Source organism: Schistocerca serialis, chromosome 1 (assembly GCF_023864345.2).
Source record: "Schistocerca serialis cubense isolate TAMUIC-IGC-003099 chromosome 1, iqSchSeri2.2, whole genome shotgun sequence".
Taxonomy (NCBI): domain Eukaryota; kingdom Metazoa; phylum Arthropoda; class Insecta; order Orthoptera; family Acrididae; genus Schistocerca; species Schistocerca serialis.
Genome location: NC_064638.1, coordinates 69,765,749 through 69,790,901, shown reverse-complemented (window position 1 = coordinate 69,790,901; position 25,153 = coordinate 69,765,749). Strand labels below are relative to the sequence as shown.

Below are 25,153 nucleotides of genomic sequence, written 5' to 3'. Positions count from 1 at the left end.
AACTAGTGATCGGGAAGCCATCAACCGCTCGGCGGGACGCCACATCCAAATGAAAACACATAATCTCCTCTCGATCGAACGTAGGATCCGGGCCCACTGGAAGACGGGAAAGAGCGTCGGCGTTGGCATGCTGTCCTGTAGGGCGAAAATGAATGTCATAATGGTACTTAGAGAGGAACAAGGCCCAGTGCTGTAGTCTGTGGGCTGCCCTATCCGGAATCTGAGAGGCGGGGCCAAATAACGATATTAACGGCTTATGGTCAGTGATTAACTGAAACTTCGTGCCATACAAGAAAGGGTGAAACTTGGTAACAGCGTAGACAATGGCCAAAGCCTCTTTTTCCACCTGGGAGTAATGGGCCTGCGCGGGACTAAGTGTTTTAGATGCAAACGCCAGTGGTTGCTCGGAACCATCTGCGTTGCGATGGGCCGTGACCGCCCCCACCCCATACAGCGAAGCATCTGTAGCCGGGACCAACAGCTTATGGGGATCAAAAGTAGCCAAACAAGGGGCTGATGTGAGGAGGCCCTTCAACGAGGTGAACGCTCGCTCGCATGCAGGCAACCAATCAAAAGGAACACCCTTGTGCAGAAGGCAGTACAGGGGGTGGGCTATAGTGGAAGCCCTGGTAATGAACCGGTGGTAATAGGCTATCTTGCCTAAAAAAACTTATAACTCTTTCAGCGAAGCGGGCCGAGGAAGGTTGACGATACCTTGGACCAAACTTCCTAGTGGCTGGATGCCGTGCCGAGGGATGGTGTAGCCCACATACTCAATGGACGGTTGGAAGAAGGTTGACTTATGCAGGTTGCAACGCAAGCCCACAGACCTAAATTTGAGAAAGAGGGTGCGAAGGTTGTGCAAGTGTTCCTTCGTGCTGTGGCCTGTGACAATTATCTCATCCAGGTAATTAATACAATGAGGGATTGTCGACGTGACATGCTCAAGATAATGCTGGAATATTGCCGGGGCACTGGATATTCCAAAGGCCAACCGCTGGTATTGGTAAAGGCCAAACGGGTTGTTGACAACCGCCAGCCATTTGGAGTCCTCATCAAATGGTATCTGATGATAAGCCTCCGACAGATCGATTTTCGAAAAATATTGGCCTCCCGCCACGGCGGAGAACAATGCATCAGCACGAGGCAAAGGATAAGGGTCCACCACCAATTGGGAATTAATGGTGGCCTTGAAATCGCCACAAAGACGTAATTTTCCCAAGGGCTTCCTTACAATAACGAGGGGCGAAGCCCACTCACTGGAAGAAATGGGAAGAACGACCCCTAGGGCTGTCAGCCGGTCTAGCTCTTCCTTTACCTGAGGGCGGAGAGCCAAGGGGATCTGCCTCGCGCGTAGAAAACGCGGGCGAGCCGACGCCTTCAACGTTAAGTGAGCTTCAAAATCTGAAACACGCCCCAGGCCATATTCAAAAATATCTGGAAAGTCTGAGATCAAAGATCCCAATGATTGACAGGGAATGTCGTCGGAGACCAACTGTATGGTGTCAGCGATAGAAAAACCGAAAGCTTGAAAGGCATCCAGGCCAAAAAGGTTAGCGGAGCTCGCATCACTGACAACAATAAAAGTAATAGGCCGAGTGACTGATTTGTAAGTCACGTCGGTAGTGAATTGACCCAGTAGGGGAATGAACTGTTTACCATAACTGCATAGACGCCGGTAAACTGGCGCCAACGGGGGCGATCCAAGGTCGGAATAAGTTTGTGCATTCAACAACGAAACTGCCGCGCCTGTATCTACTTGCAGTTGTAACCGGCGCGACCGAACCGACACCTCGATAAAGAGTTTGCGTGCCGATGCGTCGGGAGCCTGGCCCGATGAAACTTCCTGAATGTCAACGGCCATGTCCTCTGTACCTGCTTCCTTCGATTCTTTTGAGGCTGAGTGGCAAACTTTAGCAGTGTGACCTTTTTCATGACATTTGCGACAAACGGCCCAATGTTGGGGGCACTCTGACCGATCATGATGTATATAGCACGACGCACAGGATGGCAACAGGGGCCGGCGGCCGGAATTCTGTTTACGCGCCGTGCGGGAGCGGCCGTAACGGCCGGATTGTACCGCTCGCACGTCGTCCACCCCGGACACAGTGGACGCGGCCGTGCCGCCCTGAACCTCCGCGACGTCGCACCACGCTTCCACCTGTTAACCTGCGGCGTGAGAGACTTCATACGATTGAGCAATGGACAGGACTTCCTTGAGGGAAGGGTCTTCTAACTGCAGGGCCCGTTGCCGGACCTCCCTATCAGGTGCCGAACGAACAATGACGTCGCGTACGATAACGTGGGCATACGACTCTCGCGACTGCTCCGTGACAAAATGACACTTGCGACTAAGACCATGCAGGGTATTGGCCCACGCCCGGTAAGACTGATGGGGCTGTTTCTTGCATTGATAGAACTCGACCATAGCCACAACAACATGCGTGCGGCGGCGATAATATGAAGACAGCAATGAGCACAATGCATCAAAAGACAAGGACGAGCATTCCTGCAACGGCGCTAGCTGCCGCAAAACTTGATACAGCGAGGGAGATATCCAAGACAAGAAGAGAACACGACATACCTCCGCATCGGCAACATGAAACGCCTGGAAATGCTGCCAAAGGCGATGTTCATATGCGTCCCAATCCTCCGCCGTCTCGTCATACGGGGGAAAGGAAGGAGGGAACTGCGCCGGAGCAGACGGCATGGAGAGCAGTGCCGGAAGCACTTGTTTCATGGTGGCCATGAGCTCCGTCTGCTGCGCAACCAAACCCCGCACCAAATCCTCCATGCCGTGGAGAAGCTGCGAAACCGGAACGACGACGCAACACGTGAAAGAACGACCCTACTCGTTGCCAATTGTGTAGTAACACTGTTCACGTTTACGTCACACTTCACTTAGCGTAGACCGGGACTGTGTCCTAGTCATGCTCGATGTTAACTGACTGGGCACGGCCCATGCTGCCAGAGTTGTTGTTGTTGTGGTTGTTGTTATGCCGGCAGAGGTCGCGTCCGAATTCTCGCGTGCCCTCTGGTGGACGGGACTCTACTTGCGGCAACTACCATCCGTGACGCGCCATGCCAATGTGAGCCTCCCGCGATCTTTCTGGTGGCTACTGCATGTTTCCTGATGAAAGTTGGTTATGCCCCGGTGCCAGTGACGGCCATATGTTGGTTAGAAATATGCCAGTTGAATGCCTGCAACAAACCTGTCAGTGTGCTAGACATACCGGACATACACTTGGAGTTATGCTCTGGGATGTGACTTCGTATGGCAGCAGGAACATTATCACGGTTATTCCACACACATTGACTGTAGATTTGTACATCGGTGTGGTGATTCAATGTTTTGTGCTGGCGTTCGTGAACAGCATTCCAAGGGTGGTGTTCTAACAGGATAACATTCGCCCACATACCACTGTTGTAACCCAACATGTTCTACCAAGTGTCAACATGTTGCCTTGGCCTGCTTAATAACCAGATCTGTTTCCAGTTGAGCACATATGGGACATCGTTAGATGACAACTCCAGCATCATCCACAAACAGCATTAACCAACCCTGTATTGACTGACCAAGTGCAACAAGCATGGAACTCCATCCCACAAATCGTCGTCCATCCCCTGTGCAACTAAATGCACTCACATTTGCATGCCTGTATTCAAAGTTCTAGTGGCTACGCTGGTTATTAATGCACCAGCAATTCACATTTGCAATGGCTTATCTCATACTTACATTAACCTCTTATCCTGCAATGTTAATTATTTAAATAGGTTACCTAGATAAATGTATTTCCAAAATTTCTTTACTCTACATTTTTAGACAGAAAAAATATCTTCAGTTACATTTAGTAACTGTTACTTTGGCACAAAAATGAGTGAAATACACAGCCATGAAACTATTTTATATACTGCCACTAGTGATAAAATATCTGATAGTGAAAGTGTTTTCAGATACAAAGCAGAGTTGTTTCCTCTTGTTTCTTCCATATTGTAGAGGAATTCTTGAATTCTTAAGGCACTTGTACAGGGTTTGTGTAAAAAGTATTGGGAAAAGTTTGAGAAAAATAGATTTATTTGATATATTGCTAAAATGCCTCAAAACTCTTCAAAGTACACCCCTTCAGCATTAACACACATTTATTAGTGACTTTTTCATGATTCAAAGGCTCCCTGGTAGGTGGATTCCAGAGGGTCCTTAAGGATATGTATCCGGCTTCTTTGACAGCACTTAGGATTCTATGGTGGTGTCCTTTGAGGGAGGATTTCACTTTTGAGAAGAGGAAGTAGTCTGTCAGTTGCCAAGTCGAGACTGTAACCAGGTTGGGGAATCATCATTCCGGTGATGGCTGTCCTCACAGATTGATCCTTTGCTTCTGTCTTCTTGGCACTTATAGGTAAAAAAAGTGCCATTTACTGTCTGCCCCTCAGTTACAAATTCATAGTGGACCACCTCCATGGTGAAAATGATGAGTAACTTTGGATTTGTTCATTCAAGCCTTTTTTGGATGAGGTGGTGCTACAGTGTGTTATTCAGAACTTGGACACTTTGTTTCTGGGTCATATTCAAATATCTAAGTTGTATCTCCTGTGATTATGTTGTCCAAAAACTCATTGCAGAAAGGTTTTTGCAAGCAGACTCTCACCTCTGCTTTTGGTTGTCTATCAAGACCTTTTTGATGTATCTATTGGGTCTCCAGCTGGAATATCTCACCATCTGGGCACAAAATTTCAGTGGTACAACTGGTCACCACCTTGCTTGTGGAAATGATTAATCAATACCAAACACCTGACAGTTTTTGAAGACCCAGACAAGGACCATTATTTCTTAATTTCAAGCAGGACAGGCTTCAAACTCTTACTTAAAGGATACCCCTTATCTTTGTTTATAATATTGTCAGATAGCTGGATTTCAGTGGTTTCTTTCACTACACAGTCCCAATGCTACGATGCAGGGGCAACCATTTGTGTCTCATAGTACATTTTATGTCCTTCAATAAGACAGTTTTTTGCCACTGCATATTTTTCTGTCTGAAATAAACGCATATGGCGAGGATGAATATATCGGCCCTTATGTGTAAGCCCACGGTCTTCAAAAACTGTCAGTAGTGTTTGATATCGATTTATCATTTCTGTGAGCTTGCACAACCAGTGTCGGTAGAGGATAGTTCTGTTGGACCCATGGTTGGTGTATAAAGAACCCGCCGTGGCATGTTCGATTTCAGTACTAATGAAATAGTGTGATGGCGTACTCACCTAATGTTGGCAGCCAAGTAGACCATCGAAATATTGTGTCCAGATGACGAGATGTTCTGGCTGGATATCCGACACCAATACAACCAATTATTACACCGGGAAAGTTTACGGAACCACGCAAGACCATTTTGAAGCTTAGTGCAGGTCTTTTGTATTACCAACTCTTCAGTGATAATGGTGTGCACTGTCATCTTATCGGTTCCAGTTGCACCTGTGTCCATTTGCACACTTAACCAACAGTATGAATTGAGCGCTTCACACACAAATGGACTCATCATCCTCTCTTAGCCATCTTTGATGAGCTTGTGGCATTTAATAACTGTGATTTGTGACATGTTCATCTTTGATCTCTTGGTGAATCATGCCAAATGTTTCTATACACAATTTCCCCAGTCCAAAACAAAATTTTATGGCATATGAATGTTCAATAATTCGCTGCATTTTGTGCTTTCACAGATTCACTCGCCAGGGTTCCACTAAAAACATGATCATGCCTGAATGAATTCTTATAGGTGTCTGGCACTTGGCACAAGTTGGTCACCCCCCCTCCTCCACCACTGAGCGCTGAGCAGGCACAGTGTGAGTGCAGTGTAACATACAGTGACATCAGGAAAAAATTGTTCCTGATACTTTATATAGAGACTCTGTACATATTGCACCATAGCCCTTCTGAACTACTGATGTTTCTTGATTATCCCTCTTCTAATTGCTTCTTTTGTTATTGTTTCAATTTTCATTAATACATTGATTACAGTTCACTTTCCCATTGCTTCAGATGATTAACTTTGAAGACTTTGTGAGAGTAATCCAAATTTCTGTGGTCCCGAAACTTACCTTTGTATCATCTCAGTATAGTTTCCTTTAAAATATTTGCAATTGGGTACTCTTTGAATCCATTTAGTGACTGTACTATAGTTTTCCTCCTATTATTCAGAAACAGTTTGTAGGTATGTCTGGAAGCTCATGGGAAAAAATGATTGTGGTTGAGATATTTAATTATAAACGTAGGCTTCTGTGGCTATTGTCACATTCAATAAAAATTTTCTGTGTTTGTGACCACATTATCAATATATATAAAGCTACCGATATTTCAGTCCCTGTTGTGAGTAAACAAAAACACTCTGGAGGAAGTCACTTGCAACAGGGACCAAAACATCGGTAGTTTTATATATATTGACAATGCGGTCACAAACCCAGAAAATTTTATTGAAGGAGATATTTGATGTTTGGGAAGGAGTAAACATCATTCGGAACCATATCAAAACATCAAGTGGCTGTGAAAGTGTCTGGTGTCAGGATTTTTAAAAAAAGTGGATGCTTCTCAAAGGTTCTTTCAGAACACTTAGAATGCCATCATCGAATAAACCAGTCTGTAGTTGCCTTCTTCAGACACATTGATGGCAAATAGTGGAAGCACTAAAGGTAAGCACTTACTGTATAGTTGAGGTGTTGAGCAATTGACAGGCACAAAAATTAGGGGTATGTGTAAATATGATCCATATCTGTTTGTGTACCACATTTGGGTAGGGGGTTCCTGCCTGTGTCAAAGTGTAACGAGTGTCATTGGATATAGATCCAGGTGCACAATGGTCATATTGTCCTGGAGTCAATCGGTACAGTCACATAAGCCACCAGTTACAACTGTGAATATCATTTTTACAACACAAAATTAAGCTTGTTAAATATTTTTTGACAGAACTACAAACACAGAATCTGTAGTTGCTTGGGTATATGACTCAGTATCCATCCATTCTTTGGAGACCTTAAGGAGATGGAAAAAAGAAGAATAATATAATCTGAGACCTCAGAAAAGCTGCTAATCCAAACCCAAAACTACGAGGGCAGTTTGAAAAGTTCTCGTAATCACCACGAGAGGTCGGTGCTAGCGCAACGAGTTTTACACATGATATTCATTGGTGTGTTGCCTGTAAATACATGCCATGTCTGTGCTCTTGGAAGAGAGCTGTGGCGGTGACGTGGCTCTATTGCTGTTCCCACGTAGTGATTTGTGAAGACGGAAAAAAATAGAGATTCGAGCAATGATTAAATAGTTTGTAAAGAAAGGTATGAGAGCAAAGGACATTAATGCTGATATCCAGAATACACTGGGGGACTCTGCTCCTTTATATTCAACTGTTGCCAAGTGGACAAATGGATTTAAATTTGGTCGGGAGAGCTTAGGTGATGATCTGCGCAGTGGTCGGCCAAGATGTCACTACTCCGGAAATCATTGCAAATGTGCACAAAATGGTCTTGGAGAATCACCGATTGCAAATGTGTGAAATTGCTCACACTTGCCAAATGTCATCTGAAAGGGTATATCACATTTTAATTGAAGAATTAGAAATGAAAAAATTATTTGCATGATGAGTGCCATGACTCTTGACGCTCGATCAGAAATGCATGAGAATGGACATATCAGTACAACGTTTAGCTCATTTCTGGAGACACGAATAAGATTTTTTGTGCTGGTCTGTGACCATAGATGAAACTTGGGTGTACTACTATACCCCCAGAGACAAAACAACAGTCAAAGCAGTGGAAACATGCTGATTCTTCACCACCAAAGAAAGCAAAGAAAACTCCTTCGGCAGGAAAGGTCATGGCATAAGTGTTCTGGAAAGTGAAGGGGATTCTGTTTGTAGATTACCTCCCCACTGGACAACCAATTACTGGAGAATACTATGCTAACCTCCTGGACAAATTGCAACAAAAGGCCAGAAAGGGAGTCATCTTCCTTCAACATAATGCCCACCTGCACACATGTGCCATCGTCATGGCAAAATTACATGAACTAAGATATGAAGTGTTGCCACACCCACCTTATTCACACAATCTGGCTCTGTCAGACATCCATCTCTTTCCAAAACTGAAACTTTTTGTTGGTGGACAAAGATTCACTTCAAACAGCCAGATTTGATAACTATTTTGCAGGCCTAGAGGAAACTCGTTTTCGAGATGGGATCAAGGCACTGGAACATTGTTGGAACAAGTGCATTAATCTACATGGAGACAAGATTGAAAAAGAAAAAAGTTTCAGTTATGTAAGTACTTTTTTTCTGTTCTGTTCTGAGAACTTTTCAAACCACCCCCCGTACACCTCATGCACTTTTTAAGAACAGTTTACATCTCTTTCGAACTCTTTAAACATACACACTTTCTTGGGCATCAGCTGTTGGGTACATCTTCAAGAGAATTTGTTCATGTCTAACTTTGGTGAATCTTTATAACACCATTCTCACGGAAAGATAAGATCTCCAAATATCATGTGAAGTCACTCAAGGCAGTGATTGTCAATTAAACCTTCTACAAAATTGTAAGAAAAATCATCTAAAATTTTTTGTTGAATGCACAACCTGCAGTGACTGAATACAGTATTGTGGTTCATCAGTGCTTTCATTGTCAAATATTGTAGGAAGTTTCTACACAAGGTTAGATAAACTTTCATACATGACATTTTTGTTGTTTTTGCAAACTATATGTAAATAATGCATAAACTCTTTCACAAGTCCGTCTGTGACACTTTCTCTCCATTTTTATCTGTTCAGTCCTTTATATTCCAAGAGAGAGAAGATAGTTGATTGCCTGTTTATATTTTTTTTCCTTTAATAATTGCTCTCTACCCCAGGTAATTAGATGATTCTAGCTTGAAATGAGTCGTAGGTTTTCTTTTATTACAGGGCTCTACTTTTATATACATATCAATTCATAATTAAGTTAAAATGTAACTACTCTATGATTACGACCATAACTTAACCCATGAATTCTGCAGGAATATGAATCTTTGTGTCCATAGATCTACAGTATGGCGGCAGACCGAAAGAACTGCTAGAACAGTGCCGATGGAACAGTGAAATACTTATGGAGTCACTGTGGTGTTGTCTTGGTAATTCAGTGGTTGAAGTGGATCCACATATTCTAAAGAAGTGCCATACTTGGGGAACTCCACTGTTCTTAGGTGTTTTTCTGATGAATGTCCAGAATCAAGATTCAGTTCAAATGAAAGTGAATGCGATGCTAGATATCTTACGTGTGGAATGGAGTCCACCACTTGCACAGCTCCTTATCCAAGCTCTCAGGTGGGCCTTAAGACTAATCTATAATGCACAATTTTTGTCATTTTTATAATGAATTGCAATCATGCTGAATGAAGATATGTTTCATTCATCTCTGTTATTACATCTGTACAGTTAGTATTACAAATTGTTGCTTTCTATTGCTGTCAGGTGGCTATGAACTCATTTTGTATGGTAGAAATTGTTTGCATTTCAATCTGTATTAAATTAACAGTTCAAAATTGTGACTTGCAGATACAGTTGTACAAAGTGAAACTTCGCTTTCATAGCAAGTTGTGTGTTGGATTAATTTTTCTCATAGGTTGGAACTGTTTCTCACAAAGTGCCCAGATTATGAACATTAGCCTTTTTGTTATCATCACCACCACCACCACCACCACCACCACCACCACCACCAGATAGGACTATCCAAAAAGCAACCACCATTAAGCTGTAAATAAAATACTGTAACAGCCAAAAAAATTCTTAGAAAAATCATATAAATACATCTCTCTATTACATCTCTACATAATTATCATTCAGGTTTAGCCATTCACTGTCTGTCTTAACTAGTTGACAAATACCTGTAGCACGATTAAAATTACTGAACAGTTTATGTCTGATACTTGCCGCTACAGTGTTACCAGATCGGCTGCCGTGACCATTTGGTTATATGTGACACACAAACATGGCATGTCACTCAACAAATGCTGTTAATGTGTAATGTGGAGCAACGTTGGAAGTGGTCACTGCTAGGTATGACGGAAATGTGAGATGCTCTTTTTTGCAGCTGATTTTAAGTGACCAATGACTGAACTGCTGCAGACAAAGCATTTTGTAGCACTTAAACTCATGTCCTAATCTAACCACAACTTTGTGATGTGTAATGTATCTGAGAAAACAGCGGTCAACAATCTGCGACAGAACTACAATCACAATCGCTTTGTTCATGGTAGTTAAAACTAACCTCCAGGAGCAAACTCAAGACAGAAAAATTTCAGTTTCAACACTAAAAGCATTATTGCTATCATTGATTACCTGAAGCTATCCTTACACTGGCTACATGAGCTGCCGCTTTACCACCCGAGCAGTAGTCCTGTTTGGTACCTGGTGGCAGATTATAGGTGACACGGGCAGATTCCAAATAAAAAAATATGGTAGGAAGAAAAATAAAACAAATAAAAAACTCAATACAATGATGAAAATGTTGCAGTAAAGTATTATAAATTAAAAAACTACATTAAAAAGAATCTATTGAATAAAAATAATAATCAATATTTTGATTAGATTTAGAAATAACAGAAAAGTGTTGCTTCTGATGAGATTAAAGCCTGTGACCTTCTACACAACAGGTTTATATACTAACCACTGTACTGCTCCAGTACACTGTGTTGAGTTATTATTTTTATAATTCTGGAGACCCACTCGCAACAATGAATTGCAGCCTTCAAAAATTCAGTTTCAGGCTTATCTAATGTGAGCTTACCTCTGTGAGTATAATAACTGTATATGTGATGCTGAATTGCACCATGTGCGAAAGTTTGCAGTAATATTTGATTAGGGCTGTGTATGAAACTTGTATTTCATTAGCATCATTGTGTGTGTGTGTGTGTGTGTGTGTGTGTGTGTGTGTGTGTGTGTGTGTGTGTGGCGGGGGGGTGCGTGTGGAATGTTGAAAATCATGTAGAGTCCAGCCTGCACTGTAGAGCAGGCATACAAAAAGTTACATTTGAATTGATCAAGGAATTCTTGAAGTTTCCAGCAAAATGTGATCATGTGTTATCTTGTATAGCAGCCGTGAAGAGACCGTATTGGTTGTTTTGAATAGCTCTTTTCAGTTTTCTTAATGTCTCACAGTAAGTTTCAGAACTGGATGCAGTTCCACACTGCATAATATCTACAAACCTAATTCCCTCAGCATTCTGAAACATAGTAGCCATATTCTTTCTTGTTGACAAAGTTTGATGTGCATGTTTTGATTTGATGGACAAGGCAGTATGATCTCACACCATCATAAACATTCATTCTTTACTTTGAAGCAAGCATCACATTTGATTCATATACAACACAAATTCCATAATAAACATGAAGAGCTAGGTGATTTTTTGCCTCTAAGCGCTGTGTTGCAGAACAAATTTCACATTTCACTGGATTCTCAATTACAGCATTCATATTAAATGGCTATTGTATCGAAACCTGAAGAAATATTGCTTTCTTACTCTCCCAGTGTAATCACATTGACTGACTGTGTGGGTTGTTGGAGTGATTTTATCATTCTGTGCCCTACTTCCCATGCTACTTGAAATTGGAGGCTACTTTCTGGATAGCCGTCACAATATTTGTGTGTAGTTATTAATCATCATCTGGTTTACACTATTCACTTTTACATTATAATATAGGACAGTAAATGTTAAACATTCACATCCCCTGTATGTAAGTTTCTTTTTTGTCCTTTGTCATGAACATGTAACTAAAATAATCCATTTCATATTTTATAAGGAGCCAAAATTGCCAGTTCTGCCTAAAAGCCCCCACTTCACATATTTTTAGATTATTTCATATGCCTTTCTTCATGTAGCTGTTCAGCTTGTAGCAAAATTGAAGTATGAATGTGAGTAAGTAAATAAGTTCCAAAATAGGGCAGTGGCTTCAGTGTTAGACTACCAACCTTGAATTTATTTTATCTTTCAGAATACCCCCAATAAATCAACTACTAATCCTATTGTTTTACAAGGACCATTCTTTTCCATCTGTACTCTGGACAATTTATTTATTTATTCATTGCATGACTTACAGAAAAAATATATATACAATAGAAAGAAACATTCCACACGGGAAAAATATATTTAAAAAGATGCTGCGACTTACCAAACGAGAAAGTGCTGGTAGACAGACACAATAAAACACACACACACACACACACACACACACACACACACACACACACACACACACACACACACAAACTTCAAGGTTTTGCAACCCACGGTTGCTTCATCAGGAAAGAGGGAAGGAGAGGGAAAGACGAAAGGATGTGGGTTCTAAGGGAGAGGGTAAGGAGTTATTCCAATCCCAGGAGCGGAAAGACTTACCTCAGGGGGAAAAAGGGACAGGTATACACTCGCGAGCGCGCGCGCGCGAGCGCGCGCGCTCGCGAGCGCGCGCACACACACACACACACACACACACACACACACACACACACACACACACACACACACACACACACACATATCCATCCGCATATACAGGCACAAGCAGACATATGTAAAGGCAAAGAGTTTGGGCAGAGATGTCAGTCGAGGCGGGAGTACACAGGCAAAGATGTTGTTGAGTGACAAGTGATGTACGAGGGGCGGCAATTTGAAATTAGCAGAGGTTGAGGCCTGGTGGGTAACGGGAAGAGAGGATATGTTGAAGGGCAAGTTCCCATCTCCGGAGGTCTGATAGGTTGGTGTTAGTGGGAAGTATCCAGATAACCCGGACAGTGTAATACTGTGCCAAGATGTGCTTGCCGTGCACCAAGGCATGTTTAGCCACAGGGTGATCCTCATTACCAACAAACACTGTCTGCCTGTGTCCGTTCATGCGAATGGACAGTTCGTTGCTGGTCATTCCCACATAGAAGGCTTCACAGTGTAGGCAGGTCAGTTGGTAAATCACGTGGCTCTGCCTTTGATCGTGTACACCTTCCGGGTTATAGGACTGGAGTAGGTGGTGGTGGGAGGGTGCATGGGACAGGTTTTACACCGGGGGCAGTTACAAGGGTAGGAGCCAGAAGGTAGGGAAGGTGGTTTGGGTATTTCATAGGGATGAACCAAGAGGTTATGTCGCATCTATAAAGTGTTTCCGGGCATCCATGAATTTTCTTTATGGGGATTTGTGCAAAATGTGCTCCATAGTTTGTTCCAGTGTTCTGCAGTCACATTGGTCATCATCAGTCCATATTTTTTAGATTGATTTACATCTAGGGGTTGGATAGTTGGGTCTCTGTTACCTAAATTCTTATGACCATAGATGGAAGTCCAGTGATTTCTCCATTCATCTTGTAGATTATAGCTTTCTGGGGTGAGTTGGCCAGTATTTACCCAGATTGGTTCTCTAGATTTTAATCGAATGCATGCAAAGTTGCCCAATATTTCATGAATAGGTAAGTCTCTGGATCTTTGGAGTTTCATCCATTCATGTGTTGTTGCTTGTTATCATTGGAGAGCTGGAGACCAGTATAAGCGAGTTCTGACATCCATGGTGTTGGTGTAGATGTGAGTGTTTCTGTCACGATCCTTATCACATCATATAGATGAATATCTATTTTGTTAACATGGCTGCTTCTACTCCAAACCGTAGAATAGTAGCGTAAACAGGTGTTTGTGTTATATCCCCAGCTAGCACCAGCAAGTTTCCTTAATACGTTGTTTCTCGATTTTAGCTTTTGTTGTGTTAGTTCCATTTGTCTCTTAAATGTCAAGTACCTGTTGAGAGTCGTACCCAAATATTTGAGGTGTCAGCTAGGTCACAATTTTTTTGTTGTGGAAGATTCTGTTGGTTAGGTGGAATGAGCTGACTTCTATTATATTAGGGTTCTAGCAATGTCTCCACTTTCTTTTCTAGCTCATTAGTAAGTATTTTTTTCACCTTCTTCAAATGTGTTACCTTGAGCTGCAATCGCTAGTTCGTCATTGTAGCTACACTCATAGAATCATTAGTGGTTATGTCACTGGTGTACGGGTTAAATAAAAGCGGGGGCAGAACCTTACTCAATGGGAGACCATTTGATATGGCATAAAATTTACTTATGTTTCTCCAATGTTTAACTTTGAAAGAGCTATATTTAATCATGTTTTCCATTAGAGCATTGATCTTTGTGTTTGGATCAGTTTGATTTAGCTTATACATTAATCCATCCAGCTACACTGTGTCCATATGCTGCTGCGAGATCAGTAAGTGACACTGAGGTTTTCTGTTTCTATAAGAAGCCTGCTTCTACAAATGATCTCAAGATGAGAACTTGCTCACAGCAGCTTCGCTTCACAAGAAATCCTGCTTGGTGTAGTGTGGTTATGGCATCAATTATGGATATATTCGGTTATACAGAAGCCTTTCCAGCATCTTGTAAGAAATGCTTGGTAGTATGATTGGACGATAGCTTGCTAGGTCTTCTTTGGGTTTTCCTGGCTTGAGTAAATCGATAGGTTTTGCGATTTTAAATAGCTGAGAAATTTTTCCACTGTCCAGCATTTCATTGTAAAAGTGTAGTAGTAGCAGCAGTCATTGTTGTGCTTTCTTTGTTAGTTGTGTAATGAGCAGGGAAATAGGAAATATACCATACAGTCTGGCAGCTTTCCTGTTTTTGAGGTATTTGATTACTGCCTCAAGTTGCTCCTCTATGAAGGGTAAGGAGAGATTAGGGTGTTTTATTATTTTCTCTATTGTCCTTAAGCTGCTTCTTTGTTTCTTTTTCGAAAACCAGATCAACTTTTATGTTTTCTGCAAGTTTCTTTATGTGTAACACTACTTGGGAAGGTGTTACGTCAGATTCTGATTCGGGATGACTGTTGCTTCACCTCGTTCCCTTTGGAATGACTATACTTTCCTACTGCTGTTAGCCAATTCTAGATCTTTTCTTATATGATTCATGAATAGAGAGTAAGATCCTGTCTCTGAAGACTAGGTTGCCTTTTCTTGATATTTTCTGTCTAGGTATTCTGCCTCCATGTTGCAATACAGGATGTATTCTTTCCTATAATCCCTTGGAATATGTTGTTTTTTGTTGCTGTAGTCATTCTAACAAATCTGTTATAAACTGGCTATTATAGGTATTATCAACTGTGTGTTTGAGTTAATTTCTTTCTGGTATTATTCCCAGCATGGTTTCTGGACTATTCTTATTAAGAGAATTTCCCTGCAGCCTAGGTCTTCGTGGCAAACGAATCTGCTCCAGTCCAGAATCCCTGAACCATTACACCAACAACCTGAAAACAGCTTTCGCATCCCGCAACTACCCTCCCAACCTGGTACAGAAGCAAATAACCAGAGCCACTTCCTCATCTCCTTAAACCCAGAACCTCCCACAGAAGAACCCCAAAAGTGCCCCACTTGTGACAGGATACTTTCCGGGACTGGATCAGACTCTGAATTTGGCTCTCCGGCAGGGATATGACTTCCTCAAATCCTGCCCTGAAATGAGATCCATCCTTCATGAAATCCTCCCCACTCCACCAAGAGTGTCTTTCCGCCGTTCACCTAACCTTCGTAACCTCTTAGTTCATCCCTATGAAATCCCCAAACCACCATCCCTACCCTCTGGCTCCTATCCTTGTAACCGCCCCCGGTGTAAAACCTGTCCCATGCACCCTCCCACCACCACCTACGCCAGTCCTGTAACCCGGAAGGTGTACACGGTCAAAGGCAGAGCCACGTGTGAAAGCACCCACGTGATTTACCAACTGACTTGCCTACACTTTGAAGCTTTCTATGTGGGAATGACCAGCAACAAACTGTCCATTCGCATGAATGGACCCAGGCAGACAGTGTTTGTTGGTAATGAGGATCACCCTGTGGCTAAACATGTCTTGGTGCACGGCCAGGACATCTTGGCACAGTGTTACACCGTCCGGGTTATCTGGATACTTCCCACTAACACCAACCTGTCAGAACTCCGGAGATGGGAACTTGCCCTTCAGTATATCCTCTCTTCTCGTTATCCGCCAGGCCTCAATCTCTGCTAATTTCAATTTGGCGCCGCTCATACCTCACCTGTCTTTCAACAACATCTCTGCCTCTGTACTTCCGCCTCGACTGACATCTCTGCCCAAACTCTTTGCCTTTACAAATGTCTGCTTGTGTCTGTGTATGTGTGGATGGATATGTGTGTGTGTTTGCGCGCGCGCGCGCAAGTGTATACCTGTCCTTTTTTCCCCCTAAGGTAAGTCTTTCCGCTCCCGGGATTGGAATGACTCCTTACCCTCTCCCTTAAAACCCACATCCTTTTGTCTTTCCCTCTCCTTCCCTCTTTCCTGATGAAGCAATCGTTTGTTGCGAAAGCTTGAATTTTGTGTGTATGTTCGTGTTTGTTTGTGTGTCTATCGACCTGCCAGCACTTTCGTTTGGTAAGTCACATCATCTTTGTTTTTAGATATATGTATATAGTTTTCCTTTTATAAAATTTTCAGGTGCATACAGGAATACAGACCTGCTCCAAAAGGCTCAAATGTGCAAAATAACCAAAAGGTAATGCACAGTTTTTCTGGGAATAAGAATCAGACCAGTATTCAGAAGTTCATCTGTTCTTCTGTTGTCAACATTTCACTGTCCCATGTCAATGGATTTTTCTTCGCAGATAAAAATGGTAACTATTTTATGTGGCATTTTACTATGAACAAGATCTATATGGAAGAGATGTCTGTAATATAAACAATAGAAATTACAATGCCACCTTTCCTGTGAACATTTAAATACTCAAATGTGTTCCTTTTATTATTATGCAGTTTGCATAATGGTCAGATTGGATTCAATGCAGACAGACAGTACCAGTTCAAAGCTTTGTGTGATCCTTGAAGGAGCAAAAGTGGCCTCAATTCTACCCACAAAGAGTCAGTATATTTGCCTCAAGTCTGAAGAAATAAAGGCTAGTACAGAATTAAGACAGTATAAATACATTATTTTATGCCTAGAAATAATAAAGCTCATGAATATAAATATTAATTTTTTTGATATCAATATAATGGAAGGAAACATTCCACGTGGGAAAAATTATATATAAAAACAAAGATGAGGTGACTTACCGAACAAAAGCGCTGGCAGGTCGATAGACACACAAACAAACACACACACACACACAAAATTCAAGCTTTCGCAACAAACTGTTGCCTCATCAGGAAAGAGGGAAGGAGAGGGGAAGACGAAAGGAAGTGGGTTTTAAGGGAGAGGGTAAGGAGTCATTCCAATCCCGGGAGCGGAAAGACTTACCTTAGGGGGAAAAAAGGACAGGTATACACTCGCACACACGCACATATCCATCCACACATACAGACACAAGCAGACATATTTAAAGACAAAGAGTTTGGGCAGAGATGTCAGTCGAGGCAGAAGTGTAGAGGCAAAGAAGTTGTTGAAAGACAGGTGAGGTATGAGTGGCGGCAACTTGAAATTAGCGGAGATTGAGGCCTGGCGGATGACGAGAAGAGAGGATATACTGAAGGGCAAGTTCCCATCTCCGGAGTTCGGATAGGTTGGTGTTGGTGGGAAGTATCCAGATAACCCGGACGGTGTAACACTGTGCCAAGATGTGCTGGCTGTGCACCAAGGCATGTTTAGCCACAGGGTGATCCTCATTACCAACAAACACTGTCTGCCTGTGTCCATTCATGCGAATGGACAGTTTGTTGCTGGTCATTCCCACATAGAATGCATCACAGTGTAGGCAGGTCAGTTGGTAAATCACGTGGGTGCTTTCACACGTGGCTCTGCCTCTGATCGTGTACACCTTCCGGGTTACAGGACTGGAGTAGGTGGTGGTGGGAGGGTGCATGGGACAGGTTTTGCATCGGGGGCGGTTACAAGGATAGGAGCCAGAGGGTAGGGAAGGTGGTTTGGGGATTTCATAGGGATGAACTAACAGGTTACGAAGGTTAGGTGGACGGCGGAAAGACACTCTTGGCGGAGTGGGGAGGATTTCATGAAGGATGGATCTCATTTCAGGGCAGGATTTGAGGAAGTCGTATCCCTGCTGGAGAGCCACATTCAGAGTCTGGTCCAGTCCCGGAAAGTATCCTGTCACAAGTGGGGCACTTTTGTGGTTCTTCTGTGGGGGATTCTGGGTTTCCTCGTCCCCTCAAACCCAGAATCCCCCACAGAAAAACCACAAAAGTGCCCCACTTGTGACAGGATACTTTCCGGGACTGGACCAGACTCTGAATGTGGCTCTCCAGCAGGGATACGACTTCCTCAAATCCTGCCCTGAAATGAGATCCATCCTTCATGAAATCCTCCCCACTCCGCCAAGAGTGTCTTTCCGCCGTCCACCTAACCTTCGTAACCTGTTAGTTCATCCCTATGAAATCCCCAAACCACCTTCCCTACCCTCTGGCTCTTATCCTTGTAACCGCCCCCGATGCAAAACCTGTCCCATGCACCCTCCCACCACCACCTACTCCAGTCCTGTAACCCGGAAGGTGTACACGATCAGAGGCAGAGCCACGTGTGAAAGCACCCACGTGATTTACCAACTGACCTGCCTACACTGTGATGCATTCTATGTGGGAATGACCAGCAACAAACTGTCCATTCGCATGAATGGACACAGGCAGACAGTGTTTGTTGGTAATGAGGATCACCCTGTGGCTAAACATGCCTTGGTGCACAGCCAGCACATCTTGGCACAGTGTTACACCGTCCGGGTTATCTGGATACTTCCCACCAACACCAACCTATCCGAACTCCGGAGATGGGAACTTGCCCTTCAGTATATCCTCTCTTCTCGTCATCCGCCAGGCCTCAATCTCCGCTAATTTCAAGTTGCCGCCACTCATACCTCACCTGTCTTTCAACAACTTCTTTGCCTCTACACTTCTGCCTCGACTGACATCTCTGCCCAAACTCTTTGTCTTTAAATATGTCTGCTTGTGTCTGTATGTGTGGATGGATATGTGCGTGTGTGCGAGTGTATACCTGTCCTTTTTTCCCCCTAAGGTAAGTCTTTCCGCTCCCGGGATTGGAATGACTCCTTACCCTCTCCCTTAAAACCCACTTCCTTTCGTCTTCCCCTCTCCTTCCCTCTTTCCTGATGAGGCAACAGTTTGTTGCGAAAGCTTGAATTTTGTGTGTGTGTTTGTGTTTGTTTGTGTGTCTATCGACCTGCCAGCGCTTTTGTTCGGTAAGTCACCTCATCTTTGTTTTTATATATTAATTTTTTTGTTCAGTCAGTAATCACTGATTATTATTATTATTATTATTATTATTATTATTATTATTTATATTTATATTTATGAAAAGTGCTAAATATTTGTTCTGAAAAAGCTACACATAATTTATTTATTGTAATTTGTTAATACAACCACATTCTTTCTTTCAGTCTTTTGCAAGTTATGCAAAACTAGCTCGTATTGGATGCAAATATAGTACATATGATATAAGTATACATCTTCTAGAAGAATTCCATTCAACATGGAGTACAAACCTGCACCTTAAACTTCTTACATTGGTAGAAGAAATACACTCATTCTGTTCAAATATTACAGGTGAGATATTGTTATTAGCTGAATAAAATTTTGTAGAGACAAGACCTAAGAACACACAGCAATACAGTTACCTTTTTTCGAGTGCTGTAGCCAGCAAACTGTGCTAGTACTCTCTGTTCTAAAGACACAATTTGTGTAGTTATTGCTTAATGAGAAACCTTCCATATGAGATCAAATCCTTCAGCATTTTAACACATGAAAACTTTTTTCTTTACTTTACTACTGCAGCTCAAACCACCAGAACAGCAGAGCAACACAATTTGCATAAGGATCACTTCCAAGGTGGTAGAGGAATGACCATAAGAGTGAAGGGCCAGTTCCATTTCGGGATCCACCTTTCACAGAACCACCATGTTGTTTTAACGTCAGGTGAGTTCTGAAGATTCTTGTTTTAAGTCACTCGCTTGACAGAGTAATATGAACGAAGGGGGACCATAATTACTAGATGCAAACTGGAACATACACGGTAAGACTAATAAACATTTTGTCACCCTTCAATGTAATCTGTTATCTACAATGATCATTTTTCGTACAGTCATTTAGAGTTAAAACTTGATTAACATCCATTTATTATAGTCCCTCACTGCTTTCTTCATGCTGCAATATCATACACAAAACTAATGACGACAATGCCTGTAACTACAGTGAAACATTGTAGTTCATGGAATGTCTGTCTTTCCGAACTGCTTTGGATTTAGTGCACTCATGTCCATTTTACCTATTTAATTTTGGCAGTTGTGGCAGTAAACCAACATGAGGGATGTTCCAAATATATTGACAGTGTACACTGGAAGGCAGAAGTATATGATTAGTTATACAGAGTGTATCAAAACAAATCATCCAGTCCAAAAAAAATCGTAAATATTATGTTATTTGAGATATATCCGTTAACAACGTACTGATGGAAAGAGCAAACTCTTGAGTGTTACATGGTCCCCACTAGTTAGCAGCAGTGTGCACCCACCTCAATCAGAGAAAAAATGGTGTTCGGGCAATAGAAAGCGTTTTGTGTTCAGTGTTTTGCGCAGTGTGGGCCAGTAATAAATGTTCAGTGTGCCTTTCGTACTAGGTATGGTGTGAATCATCCTACAGCACAGAGCATTAGATGATGGCATGAACAATTCTGAGAAACAAGTTGTTTGTGTAAACCCAATAGCTCCGAGTCTCTGATACAGACGTTGATCACATCCACCATTACAGGGAGCACATATCTCAATATGCTTGAGAACTTTTTTTTCTCACAGTTGGAGACTGATTTGAATGGCTTCATTTACCAACAGGATGGGGCTCTGCCACACTAGCATGTAGAAGTGCAGGAATTTTTAAACCAAAGTATTACTGAACAGTGGATTGGTCACATTGGACTAAATGATTCAGCGTTACATTTCTGGCCCCCCAAGTTCACTGGACCTGACTGTATGTGATTATTTCTTGTGGTGACTTATAAAGGACTCTTCTTATGTGCCTCTGTTACCAACAACAATGAATGAACTGAGACATTGCATCAGCTGTGGAAGCTGTAACTGAAGACATGTTCACTGCAGTGTGGGAAAAATTTGACATATCAAGGGGGGCATATTAAACATTTATGAAATGGTGTTAAAAAAACGTTCTCAGCTTCTCGTTCATTGAAAAACAAACTTCGTTGTATATGTTTATTAGTTTCAGAAACATAGACAGGCCAAATTGGATGATTCTTTTTGATGCACCCTGTATAACAAATTATATCAATATGGAGTATTTCAAGAGGTTGATTAATTATTCCCACTGCAAAATGCACAGTCAAAACCACACCTTATGACATGAGTATGGTCAAATTTTGGCCTAAATAGGTTGTCAAAATAAAAATAACTGTAGCTGTGTGTACTCATATTACATGATGCAGTTCGTAACGTTTATTTAACATTTCTAGAATTATCTCATGCTCTTTCAGAATTGTATCATTTGTCTTTTTTCATTTTTTATGTCTTTCGTTTGTCTTAGGTTCTCAGACATTCTACTCTTAAAGGTCTTTTTTACATCCATCCTTTTTTCTTGTTGTCCTAATGCACTTTTTCATAATGAAAGTTCATGTGTTTCCAGTTCTGAATCCTAACAGCTCATCATACTCTGAAGGGCCAAAGAAACTGGTACACCTGCCAAATATCGTGTAAGACACCTGTGAGCATGCAGAAGTGCGGCAACATGACATCTGGTGTGTCTGAAGTAGTACTGGAGGGAATTGACACCATGAACCATGCAGGGATGTCCATAAATCCGTAAGGGTACGAGAGGGTGAAGAACAGCACGTTGCAAGGCATCCCAGATATGCTCAATAATGTTCATATCTAGGGAGTTTGGTGGCCAGAGGAAGTGTTTAAGCTCAGAAGAATGTTCCTGAAGCCATTCTGTAGCAATTCTGGACATGTCGGGTGTCACATTGTCCTGTTGGAATTGCCCATCGGAATGAACAATAGATATGAATGGATGCAGGTGATCAGACAGGATGCTTATGTACGTGTCACTTGTCAGAATCACATCTAGATGTATCAGGGGTCTCATACCACTCCCAACTGCACACGCACCACACCAATACAGAGCTGCCACCAACTTGAACAGTCCCCTGCTGACGTGCAGGATCCATGGATTCATGAGGTTGTCTCCATACCCATACATGCCCATCCACTTGATACAATTTGATACAACACTTGTCTGACCAGGTGGCATGTTTCCAATCATCAACAGTCCAATGTCGGTATTGACGGGTCCAGGCGAGGCATAAAGCTTTGTGTAGTTCAGTCTTCAAGGGTACACGAGTAGGACTTCTGCTCTGAAAGACCATATTGAAGATGTTTCGTTCAACTGTTCACACACTGGCACTTGTTGATGGCCCAGCATTGAAATCTGCAGCTATTTGAGGAAGGGTAGCACTTCTGTCACATTGAATGATTCTCTTCAAGTCGTCATTGGTCCTGTTCTTGTAAGATCTTTTTCTAGCTGCAGTGATATCAGAGATTAGATGTTTTATCAGATTCTTGATATTCACGGTACACACATGAAATGGTCATGTGGGAAAATCCCCACTTCATCGCTACCTCAGAGATGCTCTGTCCCATCGCTCGTGCGCTGACTATAACACCACATTCAAACTCATTCAAATCTTGATAATCTGCCATTGTAGCACTACTAACTGCTCTAACAACTGCACCAGACACTTGTTGTTTTATATAGGTGTTGTCGACCACAGTGTCGTATTCTGCCTGTTTACATCTCTCTGTATTTGAATATGCATGCCTACACCAGTTTATTTGGTGCTTCAGTGTATTTTTCTGTTATTCAATGCTTTCTTTCACTTCTCTCATCTGCTCTGTTTTGTTTGTGAACTTAGCTACTTTTTTGTATCATTAGTTTAAAGCTGTTGTTCTTCTCTTTTTTTATAGAAGAAATCATTGCAAGTCTTAAAGACAGGAACTACAGCTTCCAGACCGGATCATTAGGGATCTCTGTGAATGGAAATAACATATTCTTAATTGAAGGCTTGAATATTTCAAATATCAAAGAAAATAAAGAAATTATGTTAGAAAGAAAAAACACAGAGGGTTTTGTCTTACCGTGGAATAGAACTTGGTAAGTTACCTGTTAGGCATATACCAGTAACTTTGCTGTTGAATACTTGTTATTGTTACTGAAAGTGCTGGAAGAAGAAATATAGTTTAGTGTCTAAATATGTGACTAATTTTCTAAGAAGTGGTCAAATATGAAAGCAGAATTTTAAGTTGAGAAGTTGCATTGCATAAATTGTAATTTTGTAATGTACAATTATTATTTTCCTTAGGCAATGCTAATTCCAGGTTAAGACTACAATCTGTCCACCTGTTATTTATATCTAAAGTCATAGCTGTCAGATGTTTGAAATGACACGCCTGTTTGACATTGTTGGAACATATACCTAATTCTAAAACTCTTTTTTTTTACACCAAAATATGGCATTGATTTGCTTTTCCATTAATGCTGACAAGTTATTGGAGAAATAATTTATTTGTAACTTGTATGCTGTTATGTTTTTTCATTGTATATAGCAATAATGTAGAGAATTTGCATGTCACTGGTAAACCATGAATTTGTTAACTGTTTGTACTGGTGAGTGGTTTTTATTGTTAAACAGATTCAGCAAGAAAGTGCAATGGACTCAATTCCTTAGATAATGATGCTCACCTGTTCAAATTGATTAATATTTTTGATGATTCCATTGAATCACTTCCCCAAAATCCAGATTAGTTTTTTGTCAAGACCATTGTCAGTTCCTTACACAATACTTTTACAATGTGCACTTGTCTACATTTACATATCTACATACATACTCTGCAAGTTATCATGTGGTACATGGTGGAGGGCACCCCATTCCATTACTAATCATTTCCTCTCCTGTTCCACTCACAAACAGAGTGAGCCCTAATCTCTCTTATCTTCATGGCCCTTACACAAAATGTGTGTTTGCAGCAGTAGAGTTGTTGTGCAGTCAGCTTCGGATGCTAGTTCTCCCATATTTTCTCAACAGCATCCCTCTTGAAGAATTTCACCATCCATTCAGGGATTTACATTTGAGATCCAAAAGCATCTCCATAATACTTGCATGTTGTTTGAACTTACTGGTAACAAATCTCACAGAGCATCTTTAAATTATTTAGATGTCTTCTTTTTATCTGACATGGTGTGGATCCCAAACACTTTAGTAGTACTCAAGAATAGGTCACACTAGTGTCCTATAAGTGATCTCCTTTACAGATGAACTACACTTTCTTAAAATTCTCCCAATAAACCGAAGTTGACCATTCGCCTTCCCTATTGTAATTCTTACATGCTTGCCCAATTTCATATTGCTTTGCTGTGTTATGCCCAGAAATTTAAATGATGTGATGTGTCAGGCAGCATACTACTAATGCTGCCTTTGAGCATTATGGCTCTATTTTTCCTACTCAAATGCATTAATGTACCTTTTTCTTCATTTAGAGCTGGCTAACATTACCACATCATCAATAGCAAATAGCTGCAGATTGCTGCCCATCCTGTCCATCAGATCATTCATTTATATGCAAAATAATAGCAGTCCTATCACACTTCTCTGGGGTCACTCCTGATGATATCCTTGTCTCTGTTGAACACCAACCATTTAGAATACTGTACTGGTTTCTATTACTTGAGAAGTCTTCGATCCCCTCACATATCTGGAAAGCTATTCTGTACGTTCGTACCTTCGTCAACAGTCTGGAGGGGGGCACTGTGTAAACTGCTTTTCAGAAATCAAGAAATATGGAATCTGCCTGTGATCCCTTCAACCATAGTTCACAGTGTATCATGTGAGACAAGAGACAAGCTGAATTTCACAAGAGCCATGCTTTATAAAACAGTGGACAGGAGCTTTTCTGTCTTAAGGAAATTTATCAACAATGTAGGAAAAGATAGATTGCTGTTTACCATAAAGCTAATGCATTAAATTGTAGACAGCCTCAATTAAAAGATACTTAGACAAAGCTTTCAGCCAAGACTTTGATTAGAAAAAGAGATTCATTCACACAAGTGAGCACACCTTATGCTGGGATTCCACACGGACATGGCAACGTATTT

General features: G+C 41.7%; 1 protein-coding gene across 1 annotated transcript in view; it reads left to right on the top strand.

Annotated features, from left to right (window-relative positions):
• Window positions 1-25,153, top strand: part of LOC126461608 (protein KIAA0100) — a 320,706-nt gene that overhangs the window by 91,680 nt on the left and 203,873 nt on the right. The window contains exons 10-15 of the mRNA XM_050096009.1: window positions 9,053-9,335; window positions 16,484-16,659; window positions 16,799-16,938; window positions 19,384-19,549; window positions 19,778-19,918; window positions 22,969-23,155. Of these exons, the coding sequence (XP_049951966.1) occupies window positions 9,053-9,335; window positions 16,484-16,659; window positions 16,799-16,938; window positions 19,384-19,549; window positions 19,778-19,918; window positions 22,969-23,155 (1,093 nt within the window). The remainder of the gene's footprint in view (window positions 1-9,052; window positions 9,336-16,483; window positions 16,660-16,798; window positions 16,939-19,383; window positions 19,550-19,777; window positions 19,919-22,968; window positions 23,156-25,153) is intronic.